The sequence below is a fragment of the Rhineura floridana genome, chromosome 17 (genome assembly GCF_030035675.1).
Source record: "Rhineura floridana isolate rRhiFlo1 chromosome 17, rRhiFlo1.hap2, whole genome shotgun sequence".
NCBI lineage: Eukaryota > Metazoa > Chordata > Lepidosauria > Squamata > Rhineuridae > Rhineura > Rhineura floridana.
Genome location: NC_084496.1, coordinates 3,324,169 through 3,346,512, shown reverse-complemented (window position 1 = coordinate 3,346,512; position 22,344 = coordinate 3,324,169). Strand labels below are relative to the sequence as shown.

General features: G+C 47.9%; 1 protein-coding gene across 1 annotated transcript; it reads left to right on the top strand.

Moving 5' to 3' along the window:
• Positions 1-1,441: 1,441 nt before the first annotated feature.
• TEKT4 (tektin 4) lies at positions 1,442-19,057 on the top strand. The gene is made up of 6 exons (XM_061599497.1): positions 1,442-3,234; positions 7,566-7,636; positions 12,663-12,806; positions 13,962-14,184; positions 16,035-16,189; positions 18,644-19,057. Exons 1-6 carry the CDS (start codon positions 2,686-2,688, stop codon positions 18,858-18,860), a joined length of 1,359 nt encoding a protein of 452 aa, XP_061455481.1. The 5' UTR covers positions 1,442-2,685; the 3' UTR covers positions 18,861-19,057.
• Positions 19,058-22,344: the final 3,287 nt, after the last annotated feature.

Sequence of the window (22,344 nt, the reverse complement as noted above, 5' to 3'; positions counted from 1 at the left end):
TGTATGTGTTGGGTTTCCCCTCACTGCAACCCTGTGAAGTTGGGGGATGAGATTGACTTGCCTTGGGATCTGTGAATGATCTTCAAGACTAGGCATTTGAACCCAGGTCCCACCAGGCCTCATGTAGTATGATGGTTACATGGGTGCAGAATTCAGAACACAGCCCTCTCTGGTTCCAGCAATCATGGTAAAGTCACCAGGACTGTGTTAGCCTCTGTGGTGATGACATTTCTGCACTGTGGAAAGTGGGTTTCCTAGACCAGCCACCATCAGTTACATGCTTTTAATCAAACCTTTGCAAGTTAAACTTACTACTTTTTCTTAAAAGATGAAGTTCGGATGCTCAGGAGGTTGTTTGTGCCCACTAAATACATTTTGTGTCCTCTGGGCAAGTCTTGCCTACATCCAGCTTTGTGTTCAGCCAAAAGTGTAGATTGCACCCTTCTGAAATAATGGTTCTGGGCAAGCACATTTTAATTGCTCAGTCGATGTGAATGCAAGCGTGAGAAGTTAACCCACAAACTGTCTCAGCAGCTCCAGACTGTTGCACTACCTGTGTGTGAGTTTATGACCTGAATCAACTTCCCTTTTTTCTTGAAGGAACAGGAAGTTGCTTTATGCTGAGTCAGACTATTCGGTTCCTTTCGATCCGGATGGTCTACACCAGAGTCAAGGGACTTGTAGCTGTCCAGACAATGTTGGACTGCAATCCCACCATCCCTGCTAGCTGGGGTTTAGGGAGGTTGTAGTCCAACTTCTGGAGGGCCACAAGTTTCCCCATGCCTGGTCTACAGTGACTGGCAGCAGCTTGCCAGGGTTTCAAGAGGGGGGTCTTCCCAGCTGCAAGGAAAGGCCATAGTTCAGTGGTGGAGTATCTATTTCTACTGTGTTACAATTTGAATTCTATACAATTTATATTTATATGAGCGATAAAATAAGCAATAAAAATGCACACAAAAATCATACAGCATCTAGCACAGTGCCTTGCAATTGCTACAGCAGGCAGAAAAAAAACCATGTAGTGGTCTGCCAAGACCATCAGCAATTTTCAAGTGGTCTGGGGGGGTGGGGGAGTTTGGGAACCACTGCTCTAAAAGCATTAGTGGGGTGAAGAAATGACAGCTAGGTCACCACGTCATTTTGACACGAATATAATCCCTGCCATTTCCAGCTGGGGCTGGGAATGTCCATAGTCTGAAACGTTGCCCCAGTCAGAAATCCAAAAGTGTGGCCTGCAAATTCTCAACACTTGGGCAAGACTAAAAAAGGAACTGGTTAATGAAGTTGTTAACTTGCACTTGGTGACGCTTAAAAGGGTTGTCCTCCAGAACGTTTTGGACTACAGCTCCCATCGGCCCTGCAGCTCCAAAGAGCGTTTAAGTTGATGGGGTTTGTACTACTTTAAGCACCACCTTGTGGCAAGCTGTCAAAACGCATTAATAGACCAGGGCTCCATACTACTCCTACCAATGTTAGTTGGACATTCTTGGTTCAGCACATCATGCTGCCTCTTGTTGTGGGTAGTGTTTCAAATGGAATTGTGGGTTAAAACGAAAAACTGTGAAAACAAAAACATCAAATCTTTTCCTTTCCCCATAGTTCAGGGGTAACTTCTTTGCACGTAGAGGGTCCCAAGTTCAATCCCTGGCAACTCTAGGCAGGGTCTGAAATCCTGGAGAGCTCCTGCCACCAGGGCTGTGGAGTTGGAATCGTGGAGTCGGAGTCGAAAGCAATTTTAGGTGGAGTCGGAGTTGGGAGTTGGAAGAAATGTACCGACTCCGCCTCTGGCTTCAAAATAAAATTAATATCTTAATATTAATATTAATTTATTAATATTAATAAATTAATATACATTTGCCATTTATGAAGGAGTTGGAGTTGGAGAGTAGAAAAATAGAGGAGTCGGAGGTTTGACGTACCAACTCCACAGCCCTGCCTGCCACTCAAGGCAGGCAATACTGAGCTTCATGCACCAAGGGTTTGACAGCTTCCCATGTTCCATAGCTTAGTGGCAGAGCACTTGCTTTGCAGGCAGAAGGTCCCAGGTTCAGTCATGGTCAGGGATGCTGGGAGGTGGAGTCCAGCAACAGATTCCCCATCCAAGGCATAAATGATGCTGAATTAGTCTATAGTTTGTTTGGAATAATTCTGGTTTTTATAATCATTGGAAGGGTAATATTTTAGAGTTTGGAGGCTTCATCTTCCCGGGGTGATTATTTTTGGTTTCATTTTTCAACACCATGTTCTTATCTATCAGGCCAGCCCCTGGTTTTATTTTAACCGTCTTTCTTTTCAGCCATGCTTCTGGTGCAGACTGGCTCAGCTCCAAAACCCTTGTTCTGTTTTGCATGTGATGGTTTCCAGCTTTGCAGCTCGACTGGTTCGCTGCCTTCTCCCTAGGCAACGAGAGACAGTGTGAGGCCCAATAGAACGTTCCCCACACGGCTCATTGGCTTCAGGCATCGCCAGGGGCAACGGAACTACATGAAGCTTCAGGCATTCAGTTTACATTGCCATGCAGCATAAGTCTGCCTGCTCATTGGCCGGGGATGTTGCCCGTGGCGACGGGAAGACGCTGATCCGAGCAAGTTTTGTAGCAGGCGAGCATCCTGGGTGAGCCAGGGACTTTGCTGGCTGGGGAGGAACCCTCGTTGGGCAGCTTTTTTGGACCAGTGATTGGATTGGATGCCTGCAGGCACCATGTCTCACCCCAGTGTCCTGTTGACCAAGGAGCCCGCTCCCCAGTCAATCCCGGTCTCCGAGCTGCCTATGAAGGTTTATGAGCCAGCCCTGAACACTGGCCCGGATTCCTCCTGTGGATTGGCCACTGCTGGCTTCCGCACAGCAAAGTACCTGCCCGAGGAATGGCAGCAGCACAACTACACCCAGTACCACGAGGCCTTCGCAGACCGCGACCACTCCGAGCGGGTCCGCCATGAGTCCCAGAACGTTGCTGCCTACACAGCAGAGTTGGCTCAGCGCACCCAGGAGGACTCCACAGCCAAGGTGGGCGAGCGCCTGCAGGACATCCACTTCTGGAAGTCTGAGCTGCAGAGGGAGATTGAGGACCTCACGGAGGAGACTGGCCTGCTGGCAGCCCAGAAGCTGCGGCTGGAGAGGGCCCTCGATACCACCGAGGTCCCTTACAGCATCGCCACGGACAATCTGCAGTGCCGTGAGCGCAGGCAGCCTCCTGACCTGGCGAGGGACCAGGTGGAGGTGGAATTGCTCAAGGTAGGGTATTGATTTATATCGACTGTCTGTGGTTCGCAGTGTGTTTCCCAAGGCGCGATACTGCGGTGCTCTCACTTCTTTTGGAGGAAGATCAGTTGCTCAGTGGTAGAGCCCATGCTCTGCGTGCAAAATTATAGCGCAGTGGGGAGGAGAGCCTGGCTGGGAGTCCAGAGCCTGTAAGTTCAAATCCCTGCTCGTGTCTCCTGGGTGTCTTCAAGGGCCAGCTAAAGATCACCCCCACAGCGAGTGGCTCGTGTTACGTGCCCTCCCACCTGGGCAGCTGTGGGCAAGCTGCATAATCCCAAGGAGCCCAGTTGCCCCCCAGCTGGCAGTTGCGGACAAGGAAGGGGCTGTGGCAAGCTGAGCAGGCCCTAGCCAGCTGGGGAGGAGTAGCCTCAGAGGGAGGCAATGGGAAACCACCTCTGAATGCCGCTTACCATGAGAACCCTATTCATAGGGTTGCCATAAGTCGGGATGGACTTGAAGGCAATCCATTTCCATTTTTTTAGTCTTGTTTTGAAACCCTGGAAAGCTGCTGCCGGTCTGTGCTGATAATACTGAGCTTTTCAGGCCAGTGCTCTGACTCGGGGTAAGCTTCCTAAGCCAGAGATCCAATTCAGACAAGGGTGGGTGTGCTGCAAGAAATACACAAAGCCAACTTACAGTGATTCGGACGATTGGTCTGTCTAGTTCAGTATTGCCTACACTGACTGGCAGCTTCTCTCCAGGATTTCAGACAGGTCTCTCCTGGTCCTAACCGGAGATGCCAGGGATTGAACCGGGGACCTTTTGCATGCAAAGCAGACGCTCTGCCACTGAGTTGTGGAACATAAATGAGCATAAATTCATGCAGGACAAGGCCGCTTAAGAAGGTTGTAATGCATATACAGCCATGGTTCCTAAACGTTTTCCCCAACAGACCACTTGAAAATTGCTGAGGGTCTTGGCAGGTTACTTAATGATCTTTCCACCTGTTGCGACAATTATAATGTCCTGTGCTAGATGCTGCACCATTCTGAGCCATATTTATATTGCTTCTTTGGTTTCTTATACAGTATACTGTGCATTATCGCATTCCATATAATTCAAACTGAAATGCAATAAAGTGCACTAAGAGAAATAAAAAAAAAAGGAGTTATAAACCAGCATGCATGTTCAGTGCGGACATGTCGTGGACCATCTGAATGAAGCCTGCGGGCCCCTGGTGGTCCGAGGACCGCAGTTGTGGTACCCCTGGTCTGCACTGACTGGCAGTAAGTAAGAATTGGATCTGGGACCTTCTGAAGCCAAGGCAGGTGCTCTGCCGCTCACCTGTGGCCCTTCCCTGGGATTTAAAAAAGCTGCTTCCTGTGTTCGAAAGCTCAGTGTTTAGAGGACAGGCTTTGCACTCAGAGGGTCCTTGGTTCAATCCCTGACATGTTTGCGTCGGGTGGGCTGAGAAAGGCCCCTGGACCACGGCTGCCAGTCTAAAATTGGGGTCCCCAATGTGGTGCCTGTAGGCACTGAGCACCCTCAGACACACACACCCTTGATGCTTACAACGCCCAGGCCCCTCCCAATTTTTTACATTGAGTTTCAGCTTGTTTTTGCTGTTGTTTTTTGGGGGGGAATGACCCGTTTTTGGTTTGGTCTGGCTGGTGTCCAACGTTGGGCCTACTCAGAATAGACCCATTGAAAATAACGGACATGACTCCTTTGGGTCTATGAAGTTCAGCAGGTCTACTCTGGGTAGGACTGAGCTGGACACCGCCATCTGTGGGGAAACCGGTGTTTTAGGGAAGAGCTAGTTTGTTGTCCCATTGGTGCTGCTACAGCGTTGTTGGAAGGTGATGCCAGAGGGAATTTGCCCCCCCCCCAAATGCCCTTCAGGTGTAGGCAGCAGGTGTTAGTTGGCGGAGTCTGGCGGTTTGTTTTAAGGTAGGGGACCCTTTTCAGCCCAAAGGCCACATTCCCTTCTGGACAACCTTTCAAGAGCTACATGCAAAAGTGGGTGGAGCAAAAATGTAAACTTTACGTCGTACAGTAGGCTAATTTCTCCACACACTCCCTTTCCACCTTCAAATCACGCAAGAGTCATTATCATAGCTTAAGGATCCGGTAAAAATGCTCAAGGAGCAGATGTTAAGCAGGGCTGGCGAGAGACCCGAGGGCCAGGTAGAGAGGCTTGGAGGGGCCCGTTTGCACTGGCTGCCTATTTGTTTCCGAGCCAGATTCAAGGTGCTGGTTTTGACCTATAAAGCCTTACACGGTGTGGGACCGCAGTACCTTGTGGAACGCCTCTCCCGCTATGAACCTACCCGTCCACTTCGTTCAGTATCCAAGGCCCTCCTCCGGGTACCAACTCACCAGGATGCCCGGAGGATTGTTACCAGATCTAGGGCCTTTTCTGTAGTGGCCCCCGAATTGTGGAACAGCTTACCTGAGGAGATACGCCTGGCGCCTACGGTGCTTTCTTTTAGGCGCCAGGTTAAGACCTGGCTGTACTCCCAGGCTTTTTAATGTTTTAATGTTAATGTTTATGTCTACGTTTTATTTTAATGTTGTTGATATATGTGATTGATTTTATTATAATATTGTATTTTTAATCTGTTTTGTACACCGCCCAGAGAGCTACTAGCTATGGGCGGTCTAAAAATGAAACAAATAAATAAATAAATAAATAAATTTGGCCCCCAAGGTGTGAGATTATCTACTTATGGGAAACCCATCCCTATTGAGACCTGAGAGGTTACTCTGTCCAAAATCTGCTTGGAGGCCATCTTGAAGACCTCAAGCAGGGTTGGGGAGCCTCTGGCCATCTAGGTGTTGTCGGACTCCCCTCAGTCACCACTTCCAGTGAGGTGGGCCCAGGTGCCTTGCATTGCAGAGCCCAGTATTTGAAGGGCTGGCAGTGAACAAGGGAGGGGGCTTTGAAGTTACCTGTCAACCACTAGCACCTGCTTGGGCAGCAGGAGTGGAGACCAGTGGCTCCAGTGTCAGTGGGGCAGTGAATCCACTCCAGGTTTTAACCCAAACTTGCAAGGGGCTGTTCAAGCTGCTGAAATCTGTTCCCAAGATAGGTTTCAGCAGCTTGAGCAAGGCGCACAGCTCACCTGGTCTGTCTTCCCCACTATGGTGAGAGGAACCTGTAATTCTTTCTCAGGATACAGTACTTCTTCCTAAACCAGAATCTATGAGTATGAATTAGCATATGCAAATTTTAGGCAAATCAGTGCCCTATTTTGTCCTTTTTGGGGGCGTGTGTGATGCATTTCCTTGGGTGTGTGTTATGTGTAACTATGGCCGATAATGATGGGAGTTATAGTCCAACAACATCTGGAGGGCCACAAGTTCTCCACCCTGACCCTTGATCGTGGGAAGTGGGGATATATATCTTTCAAATAAATGCTTAATGAAGTCTCCAGAGCAGTTTATAATTTAAAACAGAAACAAAGGATCATAGAATAGTAGAGCTGGAAGGGTCCTATAAGACCATCGAGTCCAGCAGTTACAATGTCAGATCCATGCATCCATCCATCCACCCACCCACCCACCCACACGTACACACATAAAAATAGGAATACAGTTCAGCTTCAGAGAATAAAACAGACTTAATGTGATATCTAAAAGTCAATGATGTTGGTGCCTGGTTTTGTGTGTGTGAGGATTGCATGGATTGGGGGTATCCCCTCTGTAGGGGCCTACTGCCTAGTTGCCAGTTGCCTAATCTTTGAAGTTGGAGGCACAGAACCTCTGATGAAGATTTTGAAGTCTGGACAGTTCATAGAATCATAGAATAGCAGAATTGGAAGGGGTCTGTAAGACCATCAAGTCTAACCCCCTACTCAATGCAGGGATCCAGCTTAAAGTATACCTGGCAGATGAATATCCAGCTGCCTCTTGGATCCCTCCAGGGCTGGAGAGCTCACCTCTTCCCTGGGTCATTGGCTTCATTGTCGTATGGCTCTAACAGTTAGGAAGTTTTTCCTGATGTTCAATCGAAATCTGGCTTCCTGCAACTTGAGCCCATTATTCTGTGTCCTGCACTCTGGGACGATCGAGAAGAGATCCTGGCCCTCCTCTGTATGGCAACCTTTCAAGAACTTGAAGAGTGTGATCCTATCTCCCCTCAGTCTTCTCTTCTCAAGGCTAAACATGCCCGATTCTTTCAGTCTCTCCTCACAGGGCTTTGCTTCCAGTCCCCTGATCATCCTCATTGCCCCCTCCTGAACCTGTAGAAGAACCAGTTCATATAAGACAGTCTTTCCCCAACCTGATACCCTCCAGATGATTTGGACTACAGCTCCCATCAGCCCCAGGCAACTACTAATATCTCTACCGCTTTCGTCTAGGAAGCTGAGCTCATCAGAAACATCCAGGAGCTACTGAAAAGAACTCTGAAGCAAGCTGTTAATCAGATTCAGTAAGACCCCTTTTCACTGTTCACTGGTTGCCAGTGATCTACATAACTCCAGAACCTAGTTTTGGTGTAAAATGTGACCGGGTGAAATAAGCAAGGTGTCGTGTTCTATAGAGGGCAGTATACATGGACAGATCTCTTGTAAATGTGAGGTCTTGCATCCCAAGCTAACTTTCTGAAACTAAGCAAGTCTGGGGCTGGTCAGTCCCTGGATGGGAGACCACCAGCAGTGGCAGCTGGTGACTGTCAGTGGGACAGTGGAATCCTCTCCAAGCTTTCAAGGGGCTGTCCAAGGTGCTGAACCTTGGAACCAGATCCTTGAAAGTTGGTTCAGTTCCTTGGGCTACTCCTTGAAAGTTCAGACTAAAGCCCAAAGCGGATTCCACTGCCCCACTGACATGGAGCCGCCAGCACCCACTGCTATTGGCCTCCCATCCAGAAACCTTCAGCTGCATGAGAGAAGCAGAGATGGGACAGAAATGCACTAAATAACAAGCGTGTGAACCACTTTGCCCAACTGTACAAACAGCTATGACAGTTGTGATAACAAATATAGTTGCCAGCTGCAAATATGAGGGACAAATCCACCTGCAAAGTCATAGGAGATGATTGGTTTCATCATCAATTGGCACAGCACTTTTCAGTGGACCAGAATGGTCTGGCCTCGGGGATCCATGCACAAAAAAATCTTTCGTATAGATTGCAACAATGCAGTCTACATGGGGCTATCCTTGGATACGGCCCGGCAGCTAGAGCTGATGCAGAATGCCTCTGCCCGGCTGTTACCCAGAGCAGCCAGAGGGGATTAATAGCACTGGCTGCCTGTGAGCTACCAGACCCAATTCAAGGGGTTAGTATGAGTGTGCAAAGCCTTGCGTGACTCTGACCTGGAATTTGCGATCCCAGGGCAATGCCATTCTCATAGTCCTATCAGTAGGAACAGCATGGAGGAGGGTGAAACAAGGCTAGGCTTTTTCAGTGGTGGCCCCTTTTCATGGAACCTCCATTCCAAGGGGAATCAAGAAGTCCCCCACCTTGGCTTTGTTCAAGGGGAATGCTATATCCAATTTGTTCATCCAAGGCTTTGAGACAAATTCAGCTATGAGGCTTTTGCATCGGAGGTGTTCACTGCTGTCATTTTAATGATGCTTTGACGGCTGTTTTACATTTATGGTGTCTTCTGTTCTTTTATGTACTTGACTGGCCTGAGCTCCCTTTAGGGAGGAAAGGCGGGCTACATTGTTTGAGTGAATAAATGGGGAAAAAAATACAGGTCTGTGCTATAAGCAATTTAACATTTTAAATGATCATGGGGTGAGAGACAATGGGAAGACTATGGGACGTTTGTGATCCACTGCAGTTTTAAACAGGTTTCCATTTCATTTGGGGTTTGTGGCTTCAGGCGAATTCATTCTGGGGTGGGGGTGGGCAGGAAGATTTGGAAGGGGGATATAGGAGAAGAGAAACTGGCTGCACCTTGTTGGAGGCAGTGACAGAGGATGAACGGCCTTGTTTCATAGAAAAAGAAGGTAGTTTATTTTTTGGGGGGGGGAAGGAGTACACAAAATGAAGGGGAGCCCTGCCTTCCTCCTGTCCAGTGGTTGCTGGTGCCTGTTGGGATTGGAAGGGCGGAAGGCAGGGAGACCCGCTGTAGGCAGAGCCAGAGCCAATGACAGGTGGACCCAGAGCCAATGAGAAGCAGAGCCAACACATTTTAGTTTTGTCCCCGTCCTCTTCCCTGCTGAGTTCTGTAAAGCTCAGGAACCAACCCCCTGGGCTGGCTGCAAGTAAGAAGGCAGACAGGTGGGGCCTGGCTGAGGGCAGACTGAGGTTGGTGGGGCAGCACTGCGTTTGCCCCCATGGATCAGCCTCCTCTGGAGACATTTGAGGATTCTCGGTGGTGAAAGGCTGACTCCAGATGCAAGGACCTCTCTCCCTGGCACCGTGCTGAACCTCAGAGTCACTTGGAGAGCCCTGAGATGTCTTGCCGCCTTCTGAGTGTCTGAGGCTTGGCACAATGGGAAAACAAGTTCTCCCCTCTCTGCCCCCTGCTGAAATCCTGGAGAGCCGCTGCCAGTCAGTGTAGTCCCAGGCTATGGTCTGAAGGCACCTAAGGCCAGCTCCCTGCTGAAGCTAAGCAGGGTCAGGTCTGGTCAGTGCCTGGATGGGAGACCGCCTGGGAACCACATGTAAGCCGCCTTGCGCTTCATGAACAAAGAAAGGTGGGGTAGAAATGTAATAAATACATAAATAATAGTCAGTACTAAGCTAGGCAGAGCAATGGTATGACTCAGCATGAGGTGGCTCCCTCTCTTCCCACAGTTGTGCTGGGTCTTCAGCTTAGGGTCAAGCCAGAAGACTCTGTCCATTCCCTCTAGAGGAAGGAGTTAGGTTCCTTGTAAGAGCACGACTTTTGAATCCTGGGTCGGCCCATCCTGACGTAAGAGCTTCCTCTATAATTTGTTGTTGTTATGTGCCTTCAAGTCGCTTTTGGCTTCTGGTGACCCTATGAATCAGTGACCTCCAAGAGCATCTGTCGTGAACCACCCTGTTCAACTCTTCTAAGTTCAGGTCTGTGGCTTCCTTTATGGAATCAACCCATCTCTTGTTTGGCCTTCCTCTTTTTCTACTCCCTTCTGTTTTTCCCAGCGTTATTGTCTTTTCTAGTGAATCAGGTCTTCTCATGATGTGTCCAAAGTATGATAGCCTCAGTTTCCTCATTTTAGCTTCTAGTGATAGTTCTGGTTTAATTTGTTCTAACAGCCAATTATTTGTCTTTTTCGCAGTCCATGGTATGCGCAAAGATCTCCTTCAACACCACGTTTCAAATGAGTTGATTTTTCTCTTATCTGCTTTTTTCACTGTACAGCTTTCACATCCATAGGTAGAGATCGGGAATACCCTGGCCTTTGACACCTGAGATGTGTGTTTCCAGGACCCATCCCTATTCCTGTGACTGTAATGTGTTTTGTTGTTGTTATATGCCTTCAAGTCGCTTACGACTTATGGCAACCCAATGAATCAGCGACCTCCAATAGCATCTGTCGTGAGCCACCCTGTTCAGATCTTGTAAGTTCAGGTCTGTGGCTTCCTTTATGGAATCAATCCATCTCTTCTTTGGCCTTCCTCTTTTTCTACTCCCTTCTGTTTTCCCCAGCATTGTCTTTTCTAGTGAATCGTGTCTCCAGTTTAATTCACTCATGCCAAGTATTGTAATGTTGATACGTTCCATTTCTCACTTGACAATTTCTAACTTGCCCTGCTTCATGCTTCTCACATTCCATGTTCCTATTGTGCACATTGTACAACTCTGGACTCCCCTTTCGCATCTGTGCACATCAGCCCCTGGGCTTCCTTTCTATAAGTATGTCTTTAAAAAAAAGGTATTCTGTTTGTTGCCACTAGATGGCGGGATGGACTAAGGAACAAGAATTGAGGACATCCTGGCTTCCGATCAGCTTTGGATATTATTGAACCGGACGGGTGATTTGTGGGCGAGGGGGAAGCATGACATGTGATGGAAGTTTCCTTACGCTTGTTTGTGACGCCCACAGTAAAAACTCTGCTTCTCACACCTTCAGTAAAATATATGAAGGTTGTGTATGTCACTTTGGAGGAAGAACCATGGTTCCCCTTTCAGCCGTTCTGGGAAAGTGTGTGTGTACCTTGCAGATAAGACAGAGGGCTGATGAAACTGCTGCCCTCCCAGGATTGTTGGACTCCAGCTCCCATCAGCCCCTGCCAGCATGGCCAGCGGTCAGGGATGATGGGAGTTTTAGTCTAGCACCAACATTCGGAAGCTTTCCCATCTTGAGTCTGCAGAATGAAAATTCTCCCCAGGGAACCAAGCAAGTGGCTGTTTCCAAGCCTGATTTTACACCCACCTGCCGTCCTGGCTCTCTCTCCATACCCCTTTTAGCATTTATAAAATTCTTGGCAAATACAGCTGTCTCTGATTCTTACATAAAGCGGGATCTTGATGTACTCTGAATTAGATGAGCTGCATTTCTCAAGTTATATTCTAATGACTTTTAATTTCACTCGCTTGAGCGAGTGTCAAGGATAGACTTTACTCTTGAAGGAGTGCTTTAGTTTGAAATGTTCTCCGCGTTGCATGACACAATTCCAAGGGTGATCTTTCTTATTCCTTAGTTTAAGCTGCCACCAGGTGTCACACACACAAAGAGGAGAAAAGGGTCCCTTCCCCTTGCGCTTTGAATTTTCAGTGGGGCTGGAATCCAAAAAGGGAATGAATATGTGAAAGTCAGCTTTCCCCATGGAGATGTACTCGGAAAGTGCTTCCTGGAGCTTGTTGTTTCAGGAATGTGAAGGTTTTGGTCCTGAAATAACCAGTATGAAGGCAAATCTAATGGTTTGCCAACATACCTGCATTATAAGGTGTCCCTCAGGTGCTTTGGACTTCAGTTCTGGGGCCACAGCCATGCTGGCTGGGACTGATGGGATCTGTAGTCCAAGCCATCTGGTGGGCCCCAGGATGGGGAAGGCTGTTGTTAGGCATCCAAAACGACTTTCCCACGATTATATTTCAGTGGGCCCGACTCTGAAACAACAAATCTCTGAGCAACTGAACTTTACATGTCTCAGTCTGACTAAAACTGAATCTGTAGACTGCATTTTGCCTAGGAAGGTGAATGGTGGGAAGGAGCAGGGCCGGTGCCAAAGGGTGGCCAGGTTGGGCCCTGGCTGAGGGCCCCATGGCCCACAGCAGCCTCTGAAGGGCACCTTGTTAGCGTGGGGGAGTAGCACTCCCCTTCCACGATCTACAGCAGGATCCCTGACACAGATTGCAGAGAGGGAGCTGCCCACCTGCTTGCTCACTCGCCTGCCCGCCCTTCCCCCCCCGCTGCCCTTCCGCCCACCTGTCCGCTCGGTTGGTTGGTAGGAAGGTGGGGCATGTGTGTGGGTGGTAGGGCCCAGGGCAGGCTGGTGCCAGCCATGGGAAGAAGCTCTCAGTGTGACTTCAAGGCTTGGTGCTTATCTCTGAGACTTGCGGTGCTTGATTTTCCAGGTTAAACCGAGATCACAAGCAGATCTGTGAAATGGATTGGTCTGACAAAGTCGAAACTTACAACATCGATGAGAAATGTGGAAGATACAATAATCAAAGCACAAACATTCAGTTCCACCCAAGTTCGTCAAAATTTGAGGACAGGTGAGAGCCTCTGGATTACCTTCCCCTGTGAAGAAAGACAGCACAGATTTAGGATCCCGTTGCATCCCACCCTTACATGTCGCCATTCAGATATTTGATTTGACACTCTGAGAGATGCTTGTCTTATGTCTGTTGGACAATGGCAGCTGGTGGCGCCATGTCAGCGGGGCAGTGGAATCTGCTCCGGGCTTTAGTCTGAACTTTCCAGGAGCTCTCCAAAGTGCTGAGCTTGAGTGGAATCTGCCCCACTGTAAGAACTCCTGTACTGCATCAGATCGAGCAATGCTTCTGTTTCACTATGGTCAGGCAGACGCCTCCAGAAATATAATGTTGTAGCATGGATGGTGTCCATACATAGACCAACCTTCCCATGAATTTATCCAACCCTTAAAAAAAAAATCTCTAAGCAAGTCACATCATCACATGTTCTAGTAATGAATCCCATACGTTCAGCAGGACTGCAGTCCTATACATGGGGGATTGGAAACTGCAGGCCCTGGTATCTCATTGGTCTGAGAGCTAGTGGAGCTGCAGTGGTTAGAGTGTTGGACTAGGACCCGGAAGACCAGGGTTCGAATCCCCACTCAACTGGGTCCCCTTGAGTCAGTCAACGCCTCTCAGCCTAACTTACCTCACAGGGTTGTTGTGGGGATGAAATGACGAGGTGGAGAACCGTGAACACCACCTTGAGCTCAGTGGAAAAAGGTGGGATATAAATGCAATTCTTCTTATTCTTATGGCCCTACAGGCCTCACTATATGGCCCTCAGGGCTCTACCTAGGCCACGCCCCTTCCCAAGGCCATGCTTCCCCAGCCTTTTTGTGCCCAGCTGGAATGCATCCTAGAATTCTGACAATGTCTTTTACTTGCCTGGATGATAGGGAGAGTGTGAGTGTGTGTAGAATCTAGCCTACTGCACAAAGATCAAATTCACATGATTTGCTCCACCCACTTTTCCCTTTGGCCCTCCCACCACTGACATTTGGCCCCTCAAAGGTTGCCTGGAAGGGAATGTGGCCCTCGTGCTGAAAGAGGTTTCCCTTCCCCTGACATAGATCAGGGGTGTTACTGTGTCATTCACCTTTTTAACATTTCCGTTCCCCTTTCCTTGAATATTTTCTCCCTGATGCACTACGCTGTGTGTGCACACCACAGCGCTTCCACACCAGAGACCTGGGCCAAGCACAGCCACGACAACATCTATCGAGCCGAGCGAGAGAAGCTGGCGTCCATCAACCTCCGTGCCCTGATCGACAACATCCTCCGCGACACGGCCGAGGACTTGCGCGTGCAGTGTGACCGGGTCAATGAGGCCTTTGCCCGGCGGTGCGAGGAGATGGAGGATGCCAAGCACAAGATGGAACACCATCTGAAGAAAGTACGCAGCTCTCTTGCTATGCCCCACAGTGCGAGAGGCTCTCTGAATCGGACGGCCTCCAGAGTCGGCTCCAGGTTATGGAGAGCCCTTGAGCAAGCCCTCTGCAGCATGTGAGGCTTTTTAGCTTAGAGCAGCCTTTCCCAACTAGTGGGCCACCAGATGTTGTTGGACCACAATTCCTATCTTTCCTGACCATTGGCAATGCTGGCTGAGGCTGATGGGAGTTGTGGTCCAACAACATCTGGTGGCCCACTAGTTGGGAAAGGGTGGCTTAGAGAAAAGGTGATAGAAATGTGTGAAACTATGCATGGCGCAGAGAGAGTGGACAGGGAAATGTTTTTCTTCCTCTCTCATAACAATAGAACTCATGGACACTCAGCTGCAAGGTGGAAGATTCAGGACAGACAAACGAAAGTCTTTCTTCATGCAGTGCATAGTTAAACTGTGGGATTTGCTCCCACAAGATGGCCACCAACTTGGTTGACTTTAAAAGAAGATTAGGCAAATCCATGGAGGACAGGGCTATCAGTGGCTACAAGCCATGATGGCTATGCTCTCTCACCATGGTCAGAGGCAGTGTGCTTCCAAATACCAGTTTCTGGAAACCGCAGGAGGGGAGAGTGCTCTTGCGCTCAGATCCTGACTGTGAGCTTCCCACTGGGGTATCTGGTTGGCCACTCTGAGGACAGGCTGCAGAGCTGGGTGGGTCCCCTTTGTCCTGATCCAGCAGACAAGCTCTTCTTATGTTCTCACTCGGTGAATCAACTTCCTCACCACAACAGGCACAGGGAGCATCCTGTTAGAGGGCCCCCTTTTAGGGCAAGGGACCTTGACCGTTGCCTGACTATGCCAACCCTTGGCACCAGCCTTGAAGTGCTTTGAAGTGCGGAATCTCATGCCTGGGAGCCAAATGTGCCCCTCCAGGCCTCCACATCTGGCCCTCAGAACTCTCTCCAGGCCACATCCCTTTCTAGCTCTCCTTGAGTGCTTTTGCTTGGCTGCAATGTGTCCTTCGCCTCTGCTAATGCCTTTTGCTTGTCTGGAGGAAGGATAGGGAAGGGGTGTGTGACTATGTGTACACACTGTGCAGCAGCAAAACTTATATTCATGGCTCCACCCACTTTTGCCTCTGTCTCCGCCCACCACTAGCATGTTGGGCCCAGAAGGGAATGTGGGGGTGTCATTACTGTCATATCTAAAAGAGAGAGAGAAAAGAGATAAGACTGCAAAATGGTGTGGGCATTTCCCCCCCATCCCCAATCAATGGGGAAAAAAGACACCCCCATTAGCTCCCACTGGGCTTGCCCCCACAGAGAACCTCTTTGCCCCTCTCCTCTGTTCAGAACAGAAGGGAGGGTGGGTGTCCAATCTAGCGTCCGATGCAAAGTGGGCATATTTAAGAGGGCATGTTCAGTGTGGGAAAGGCTGAGCCAGTGCAAACAGGAAATGTACAGGAAGAGCATTTACTTTGTGGGAACCATGGAAGGTACTGGCAGGCACGTTGGCGACCTCTGGATTAGCATCATGTGCATACCAGGCCATTGACAAAGCCATAGCCAGTTCCCTTTACCACCTGCAACTTATTTTTCCATTTGAAGTATTGCAGCGTCCTCCTCGTTTTTCAGGATAGCTTCTCCAGCTGACATTTTTGAGTCTTAAACAGACTTTTGAGTACCTCCCTAGCTCTACCATTTGCTTATTGCTTGCAAACAGGATGCCATCGTTTGGACAACAGGATCCTACATGCAGATTTACTTTGTAGACAAAAGAGTCACACATCTAAACACACTCCTCTATGGTGTTTCTGAAACATTTTCTTTTCCTTTACATCCTTTTCTTTTTTTAAACAGACCCTTAAGGAGATTGGAGATCAAGAGCACAACATCGAAGCTCTCAAGCAAGCAATAAAAGACAAAGAGACGCCACTCAAAGTTGCTCAGACAAGGCTCTATGACCGTTCGTTTAGGCCCAATGTTGATCTCTGCAGAGACTCTGCCCAGTTCAGGTAAACGCCGTTGCAGCCGGCAACTTGAGGTGCAGCCTTGGACTCGGGAGATTCAGATTGTGATTTAGGATATCGAAAGTTGAATCTTGTGCAGCTGTGGGTGGAGTGAGACTAGCGGTGCTTGTGGAATTGTATCTTGGCTCATCTGTATGTGCAATGACCTGATTTACATTAATGCTGTTGGATTAATGTTGAATTGGAATGAAACTACCCAGGAGATTTTTCACTTCTCTGAATGTTGCATCATGGTTTTCAGCAATTTAACATTTGTATTTTGAAAGAAAACATGAATTTCAATGTGGTAATGCACTCAAAGATGCATTTTGAGATAAAAGGCCCATTTAAAACACTTACTTTGAGAGAAAATAGTAAATACACATTTTGAGAGAAAATACATATTCAGAAACATACGGACAGTATTCTTTTTAATGACAAATTATTGTGGATATGGAACAGGATGGAATTATGGGTAAAACATCTGCAGAAGTGACAAGCACCAGGAATAGATTCACTCCTTTTCATTTCAAGCATTTCTACCCGGCCGTTCAGCCATGGCTAATAGCAGCTCTGAATGGGGTGGTGGTTGAGGATTGAGGCTATGGATCGAGGCAGGGGAGGTGCGGAGGAAGGGTCGAATCCTCCTTCCTCCACACTGTGGTTGCGGCTGTTTTTTGATGGAGCAAATGACGCTGGGAGAGCCAGTCATGGAACTCTTATGTGACATGTAGTTTGGCTCCAAAACTGCTTGAGAGTGCAGCGTCCAAGATGGATTGCCTGCTATCCAGCTTGCGTCAGATGTGCATCACGGATGCTACTAGGAAGCTGAACTGCATGGGGCCCCCTCTGTGTGATTGGCCAAGTATTTTGAAGGTGTTCTGGGTGATTTAGACGTGATTCTAATGGTTCCTCTTCATTTCAATGGAGCAGATTCACTTGCAAAAAGGTACTCAAGCGGGGGTTAATTGTATACTGTATTTCAGGTACAAAATTGTGCAGAACAGATTGATTCAAAGTCACAACACGCTAGTAAGACAGCTTTTAAAACACACACACAACCTTTTCAGTGCAGTGTTTCAAATTGTTGCCTGTCATTGCAATGGAAAGGTTATCAGCAACTCTGAGTGCAGAAGCAACAAGGTAGGCGCTTGTCACCTTGCAAACACGCTTGGGGGGGCAGGGGGAAGAGGGAAATTGTCAATGTTGTACATTTCCTGTCGCCAACATGTTTGTTCAAAACAACAACAAAAACAAAGGAGAAGAAAAGGCTGCAGTTGCTGGATCTCTTTCCACCTGCTAGTCTTCTAAATGAGAAACAGGTACGAAATGAATCTAAGGAGAGCAAATCATCCTAGCAGGCACAAGCAGATATTCACTAGATATGCAAATACCTCAGAATTCCCACTTCTGTATTAAAGAAATAATTATCCAGGTGTGAACCAGAAAAGAAACAGGCATTTCTTTTTCTTAAAAGTGAAGAGAGGCATTCACTGTGGAATAATTGGAATAATTCACCCAGGAAAAGGGCCAGAATCTCTGATCTTCACAAGTCTTTGCTTTTCTTAATCAGTACCTAATACTTTCCACATTATTCTGCCAGTACCATCTCTCCCTCCCTCTCTCCCTCCCTCCCTCCCTCCCTCCCTCCCTCTCTCCCTCCCTCCCTCTCCTCTCTCCCCCCTCTCTCCTCTCTCCCCCCTCTCTCCTCTCTCCTCTCTCCCCCTCCCCCTCCCCCTCCCCCTCCCTCTCCCATTCTCTCCCTCTCCCTCTCCCATTCTCTCCCTCTCCCTCTCCCTCTCCCTCTCCCATTCTCTCCCTCTCCCTCTCCCTCTCCCATTCTCTCCCTCTCCCATTCTCTCCCTCTCCCTCTCCCATTCTCTCCCTCTTCCTCTCCCATTCTCTCCCTCTCCCTCTCCCTCTCTCATTTTTCTAATCTTCAACTGAGTTTGCCAGATTTCTGGGGGGAAATTTCATGACAATTTGTACACAACTCCTATTATATACACATTTGTAGGCAACACTGCACACAGTAGGTACTTTTGCAGGCAATTTCCCCAAATCTCATGCATTTTTGTACATTATTTCCACCAATATACACATTTTTTCATCTGCACATTTCCCTGACACCTGCTCTCTTTTTTCTTTGTGCACCCTTTTTTGGTTGGAGAACTGCATGGTGAAATTTGGGAAAGTGCAAATTTCAAAGCGAAGCTGTGTTTCAGTTTATTGGTTTTTGAAAGTGCTAATTAGGGCAGTTCACATTAAAATATGATCAGAACAAATTTCTCCCCCTTGCTGACCGGTCTAGATCTGGGGCTCCTCTCTTTGGATGATGAGGACCCCTCTTCCATGTTAGATGATGTGTTTTCCAGGCAGGCTGACCCAATTCCTTCATTCTTTGTTAGAAATTGGGCCCCTGTACCTCTGTCATCCATTACTCTGTTCCACACATTCCAGGCTGATCAGCGAAGTTGAAGAACTGACAGAGTCCATTGAAGCTCTCAAGAAGAAGCTCCTTGAGTCGGAACAGTCTCTGCGGAATCTGGAAGACACACGGATGAGCCTTGAGAAGGAGATTGCGGTGAAGGCCAACAGTATTTTCATCGACAGGCAGAAATGCATGGCTCATCGCACCCGGTATCCCACCATCCTTAAGCTAGCAGGCTATCAGTAGCAGCCTTCCCTCATTTAGAGGGGACGCTCCACTTGTCTAGGCCGATGAGGAATGCAGTTGCATAGGAATGTGGTTATTTCTGCCCCCCTCCCCCTCCCTCCAGTTTTTGGTTTGTGTCGAAATAAAATGTAGAAATGTTGCCTGAATTTGTTGAACGCTGTCCGCTTCCGGCTGCATCCTCTTATTTGGGAGACTTGCGGTTGATCAACTTTAGCTCTTTAGGCCCTCAAATTGTGGCCTAGTGGCTAAGACTGTAAGCTGCGATGTTCTCAGGGGGAGAGTGGTTGCTTGGTGGTAGAGCAACTGCTTTGCATGCAGAAGGTCCCAAGTTCAATTCCTGACATCTCCAAGTAGGGCTGTCTGAAGCAGCGTTCTTCAACTTTGGGTCCCCAGATGTTGTTGGACTACAAGTCCCATCATCCCCAGCGAGCGTGGCCAATGGCCGGGGATGATGGGAGTTGTAGTCCAACAACATCAGGGGACCCAAGGCTGAAGAACACTGGTGTAGTCAGTACTGAGCTAGATGGACCGACGGTCTGACTTGGTGTAAGGTAGCTTGATCTGGAGCTCAGCTCTTGGCCACAGACTGACCAGGTAACCGTACAATCAATGGGTGCTGGTCCACTTGGCGGGAGGGCTTACTCAATTCTAAAGAGACATAGGATCCTGAAGTAGATAGAGGAACTCTCCCCGCTAGTCACAACTTGGGCAAGTGGAATGCCCCTGGCAGAGCACCCTCACTTGGATAAATGCGAGCAACTGACATTATTCCTTCCAGACCTGGGAAGAAGGGGCAGCTCAGGAGCAGCAGGTGCTTTGTCCTAGATGAAGCTGAAGATGCCACGTCCTGTTTTTTGGAGCTGGATCACTTTCCCGATGAGCAGATTGTTACATGCATTGGCAGGCACTTGTGTCCAGTTTTGCCTGTTCCATAGTCGCACAGTCTCCTATTGCACGGACATTCATGGAACAGAAAGTTGGTGCTTGTGGGAAGGGATGGTAGAGTACCTTTAGAAGGAGTTCTTCATTTTTTTATATAAAAGTCTGAGGCACTTTCCGTTATACTTTTCTCCACCTTACCTAAAACTGCCAAAAATCAAAGGATACAGTTTGAAAAGAGCAAAAACAAGAATTGAGTAATAGGTGATGTTGCTGTCCCTACACTCACACTCCCTTTTTGTTGGTGATGGTGGATATTAATGAGCAGCAATGGGAATTAGGACCTGGAAGTAAGCCTTCTTGAAGACTCTGTCATTAGCCAATCTTCTCTCGAAGGGGTCTTCCAACAGAGCTTGTTCCTGAATGTGGTTCTAACTTCAGTGCTCCCTGAAGTCCAGAGGAGACTTCCAAACATAGGGCATGAAATAGCAAACCTTTCTGTCCTCCTTTGAGGTTGAATTCAAGTGTGAGGCTTGTGACTTTTTTTGTGGACATTATTGAAACGCAAATAATCTGCTTGTGAGACCGAGGTGGAGCTGGGGCAGAGAAACTTTTGGACAAAAGATAGTTAATAACGGAATCATTCAAATGCCAGAAACTAGCCATTTTTATCCAAAGACCAGGCTCAAAAAGAGCTGAATCAGAAGACTGGCTCTCTTTACAGGCCCTGTAATAGCATTTTTACAACTATTGATCCCTCCAACCCTCCCCTAGTCCATGCCATGAAAACAGGAAGGCCAGCTGCTGTTCAAGCTCTTTCATTTCAAATACCATCTGAAGGCAATGTCAATTAAATGCTGAAATGTCATTGAAAGCAATTTTCTGGCTTAATTGCCAAGTAGCCTGCTGGGAGAGGAATACATTTGTGAAACTACTACTTCTTCTTCTTTCAAAAAATTGCTGAGTAATTGCAGGGTAGACCCTTAGGTCTGTTGACCCTTGATAGATAAAATAATATTCAAAAATATCTACCTGGAGGATGAATGTGAATCATTGCTCAACGAAATTAGCACAATTAGTGCTCTTTTAAAATCCCTAGCAATTAAAGGTTTCCTGCAGATTGCTTAGGTCAGCTTTCACCAGCCTGGTGCCCTGCAGTTAGTTTGGACTACAACTCCCACATGGATGGGCTAGAGTAGAAGATATGACCACAGTGGCTGGGGCTGATGCAAGTTCTGGTCCAAAACATCGGGAAGGCTGACATAAGTCATCGTCTGAGGCTGCCTGAGATGTTCTTTATGATGCTATCTGCCTCATGCCCAGTAATGTAGTGACAAATGCAGAAGTGCAGGGTCCCTGCATGATACTCGCACTGCACCACCCTCGCTTGCGTGCTCTTTGTCGTCTTTGCTGTGTGCACCTTCTCCCGTCACAACAGTCATTCCTAGGAGTCAATCAGTATAAAAGGGAAGTGTGTTAGCTACTGAAAAGAGTCTTCTCAGTGGCTGATTCACCTCCTTTTACTCTGATTGGCTCCGATCAGCAGGAAAGGGCAAAGAAGCACATTAGAATGTTCTTCTCATTGGCTAACGCACTCCCCTTTCATGCTGATTGGCTTATAGGACACTGGAGATGTAGGGACCCAGTTGGGACCCTGGACAACTACACCCCTGCTAATGCCCCATCTGCACTATACATTTAAAGCAGTACCATGCCACTTTCAACTGTCATGGCTTCCCCCAAAAGAATCCTGGGAACTGTAGTTTCTTAACGGCACTGAGAGTTGTTAGGAGACCCCTGTTCACCTCACAGGGCTACCATCCTCAGAGTGGTTTAACAATTGATCTGTCTTCTCAGGGAACAGTAACTCTGTGAGAGGAATAGGGGTTGCCTAGCAGCTCTCATCACCCTTAACAAACTACAGCTCCCAGGATTCTTTGGGGGAACTCATGACTGTTTAAAGTGGTATGATTAATGCTTTAAATGTATAGTGCAAATGGACCTAAATGGCTACCTGGAATAGATGACTAATTCAATGGTGGCTGCTACATGCTGGACCTTTCTCCTAAGGGAGATCTACTTGATACCCTCATCCCACTCGGTCAGGAAAGGGGCTAACGCATGGGTCCATTCCAGAGACCCTTTGATAGGGGGTGGGTGCTGAATATTTCATACTGCTATGCCTCGACTCCATAAAGGAAGCCACAGAGCTGAACTTGCAAGATCTGGACAGGGTGGTTTATGACAACAGATGCTATTGGAGGTTGCTGATTCATAGGGTTGCCGTAAGTCAAAATCCGTAACACACACACACATGCCTCAGTAATTATTATTTTGAAAACTCACTTCTGCATGTTCTGGTTTCCCATCCATTGTCTTGTACCATTATCCTTTGTTAACAGCCTCATTTTCTTTATCTTTTTATACTAAAAAAAAAATAAAAATCTGAATGTACCAGGGTGTGTAGCTGTTTATGGGCATCACTGCTTCCGTACGTCCTGTGTTTCTCGTTTTCTTTCTTAAATGACAAAATGCATCAGTGGGTTAATTTAAAGGAACAGCAACTCTGCAATTCTGGGACGAGGAAGCACATTTGAATAGAAAT

Coding starts and splice junctions, on each gene's coding strand:
- TEKT4 (XM_061599497.1), top strand. CDS start 2,686: ATGCCTGCAGGCACCATGTCTCACCCCAGTGTCCTGTTGACCAAGGAG. Junction 3,235..7,565: donor TGGAGGTGGAATTGCTCAAG/GTAGGGTATTGA, acceptor GCTTTCGTCTAG/GAAGCTGAGCTCATCAGAAA. Junction 16,190..18,643: donor AGAGACTCTGCCCAGTTCAG/GTAAACGCCGTT, acceptor CACACATTCCAG/GCTGATCAGCGAAGTTGAAG.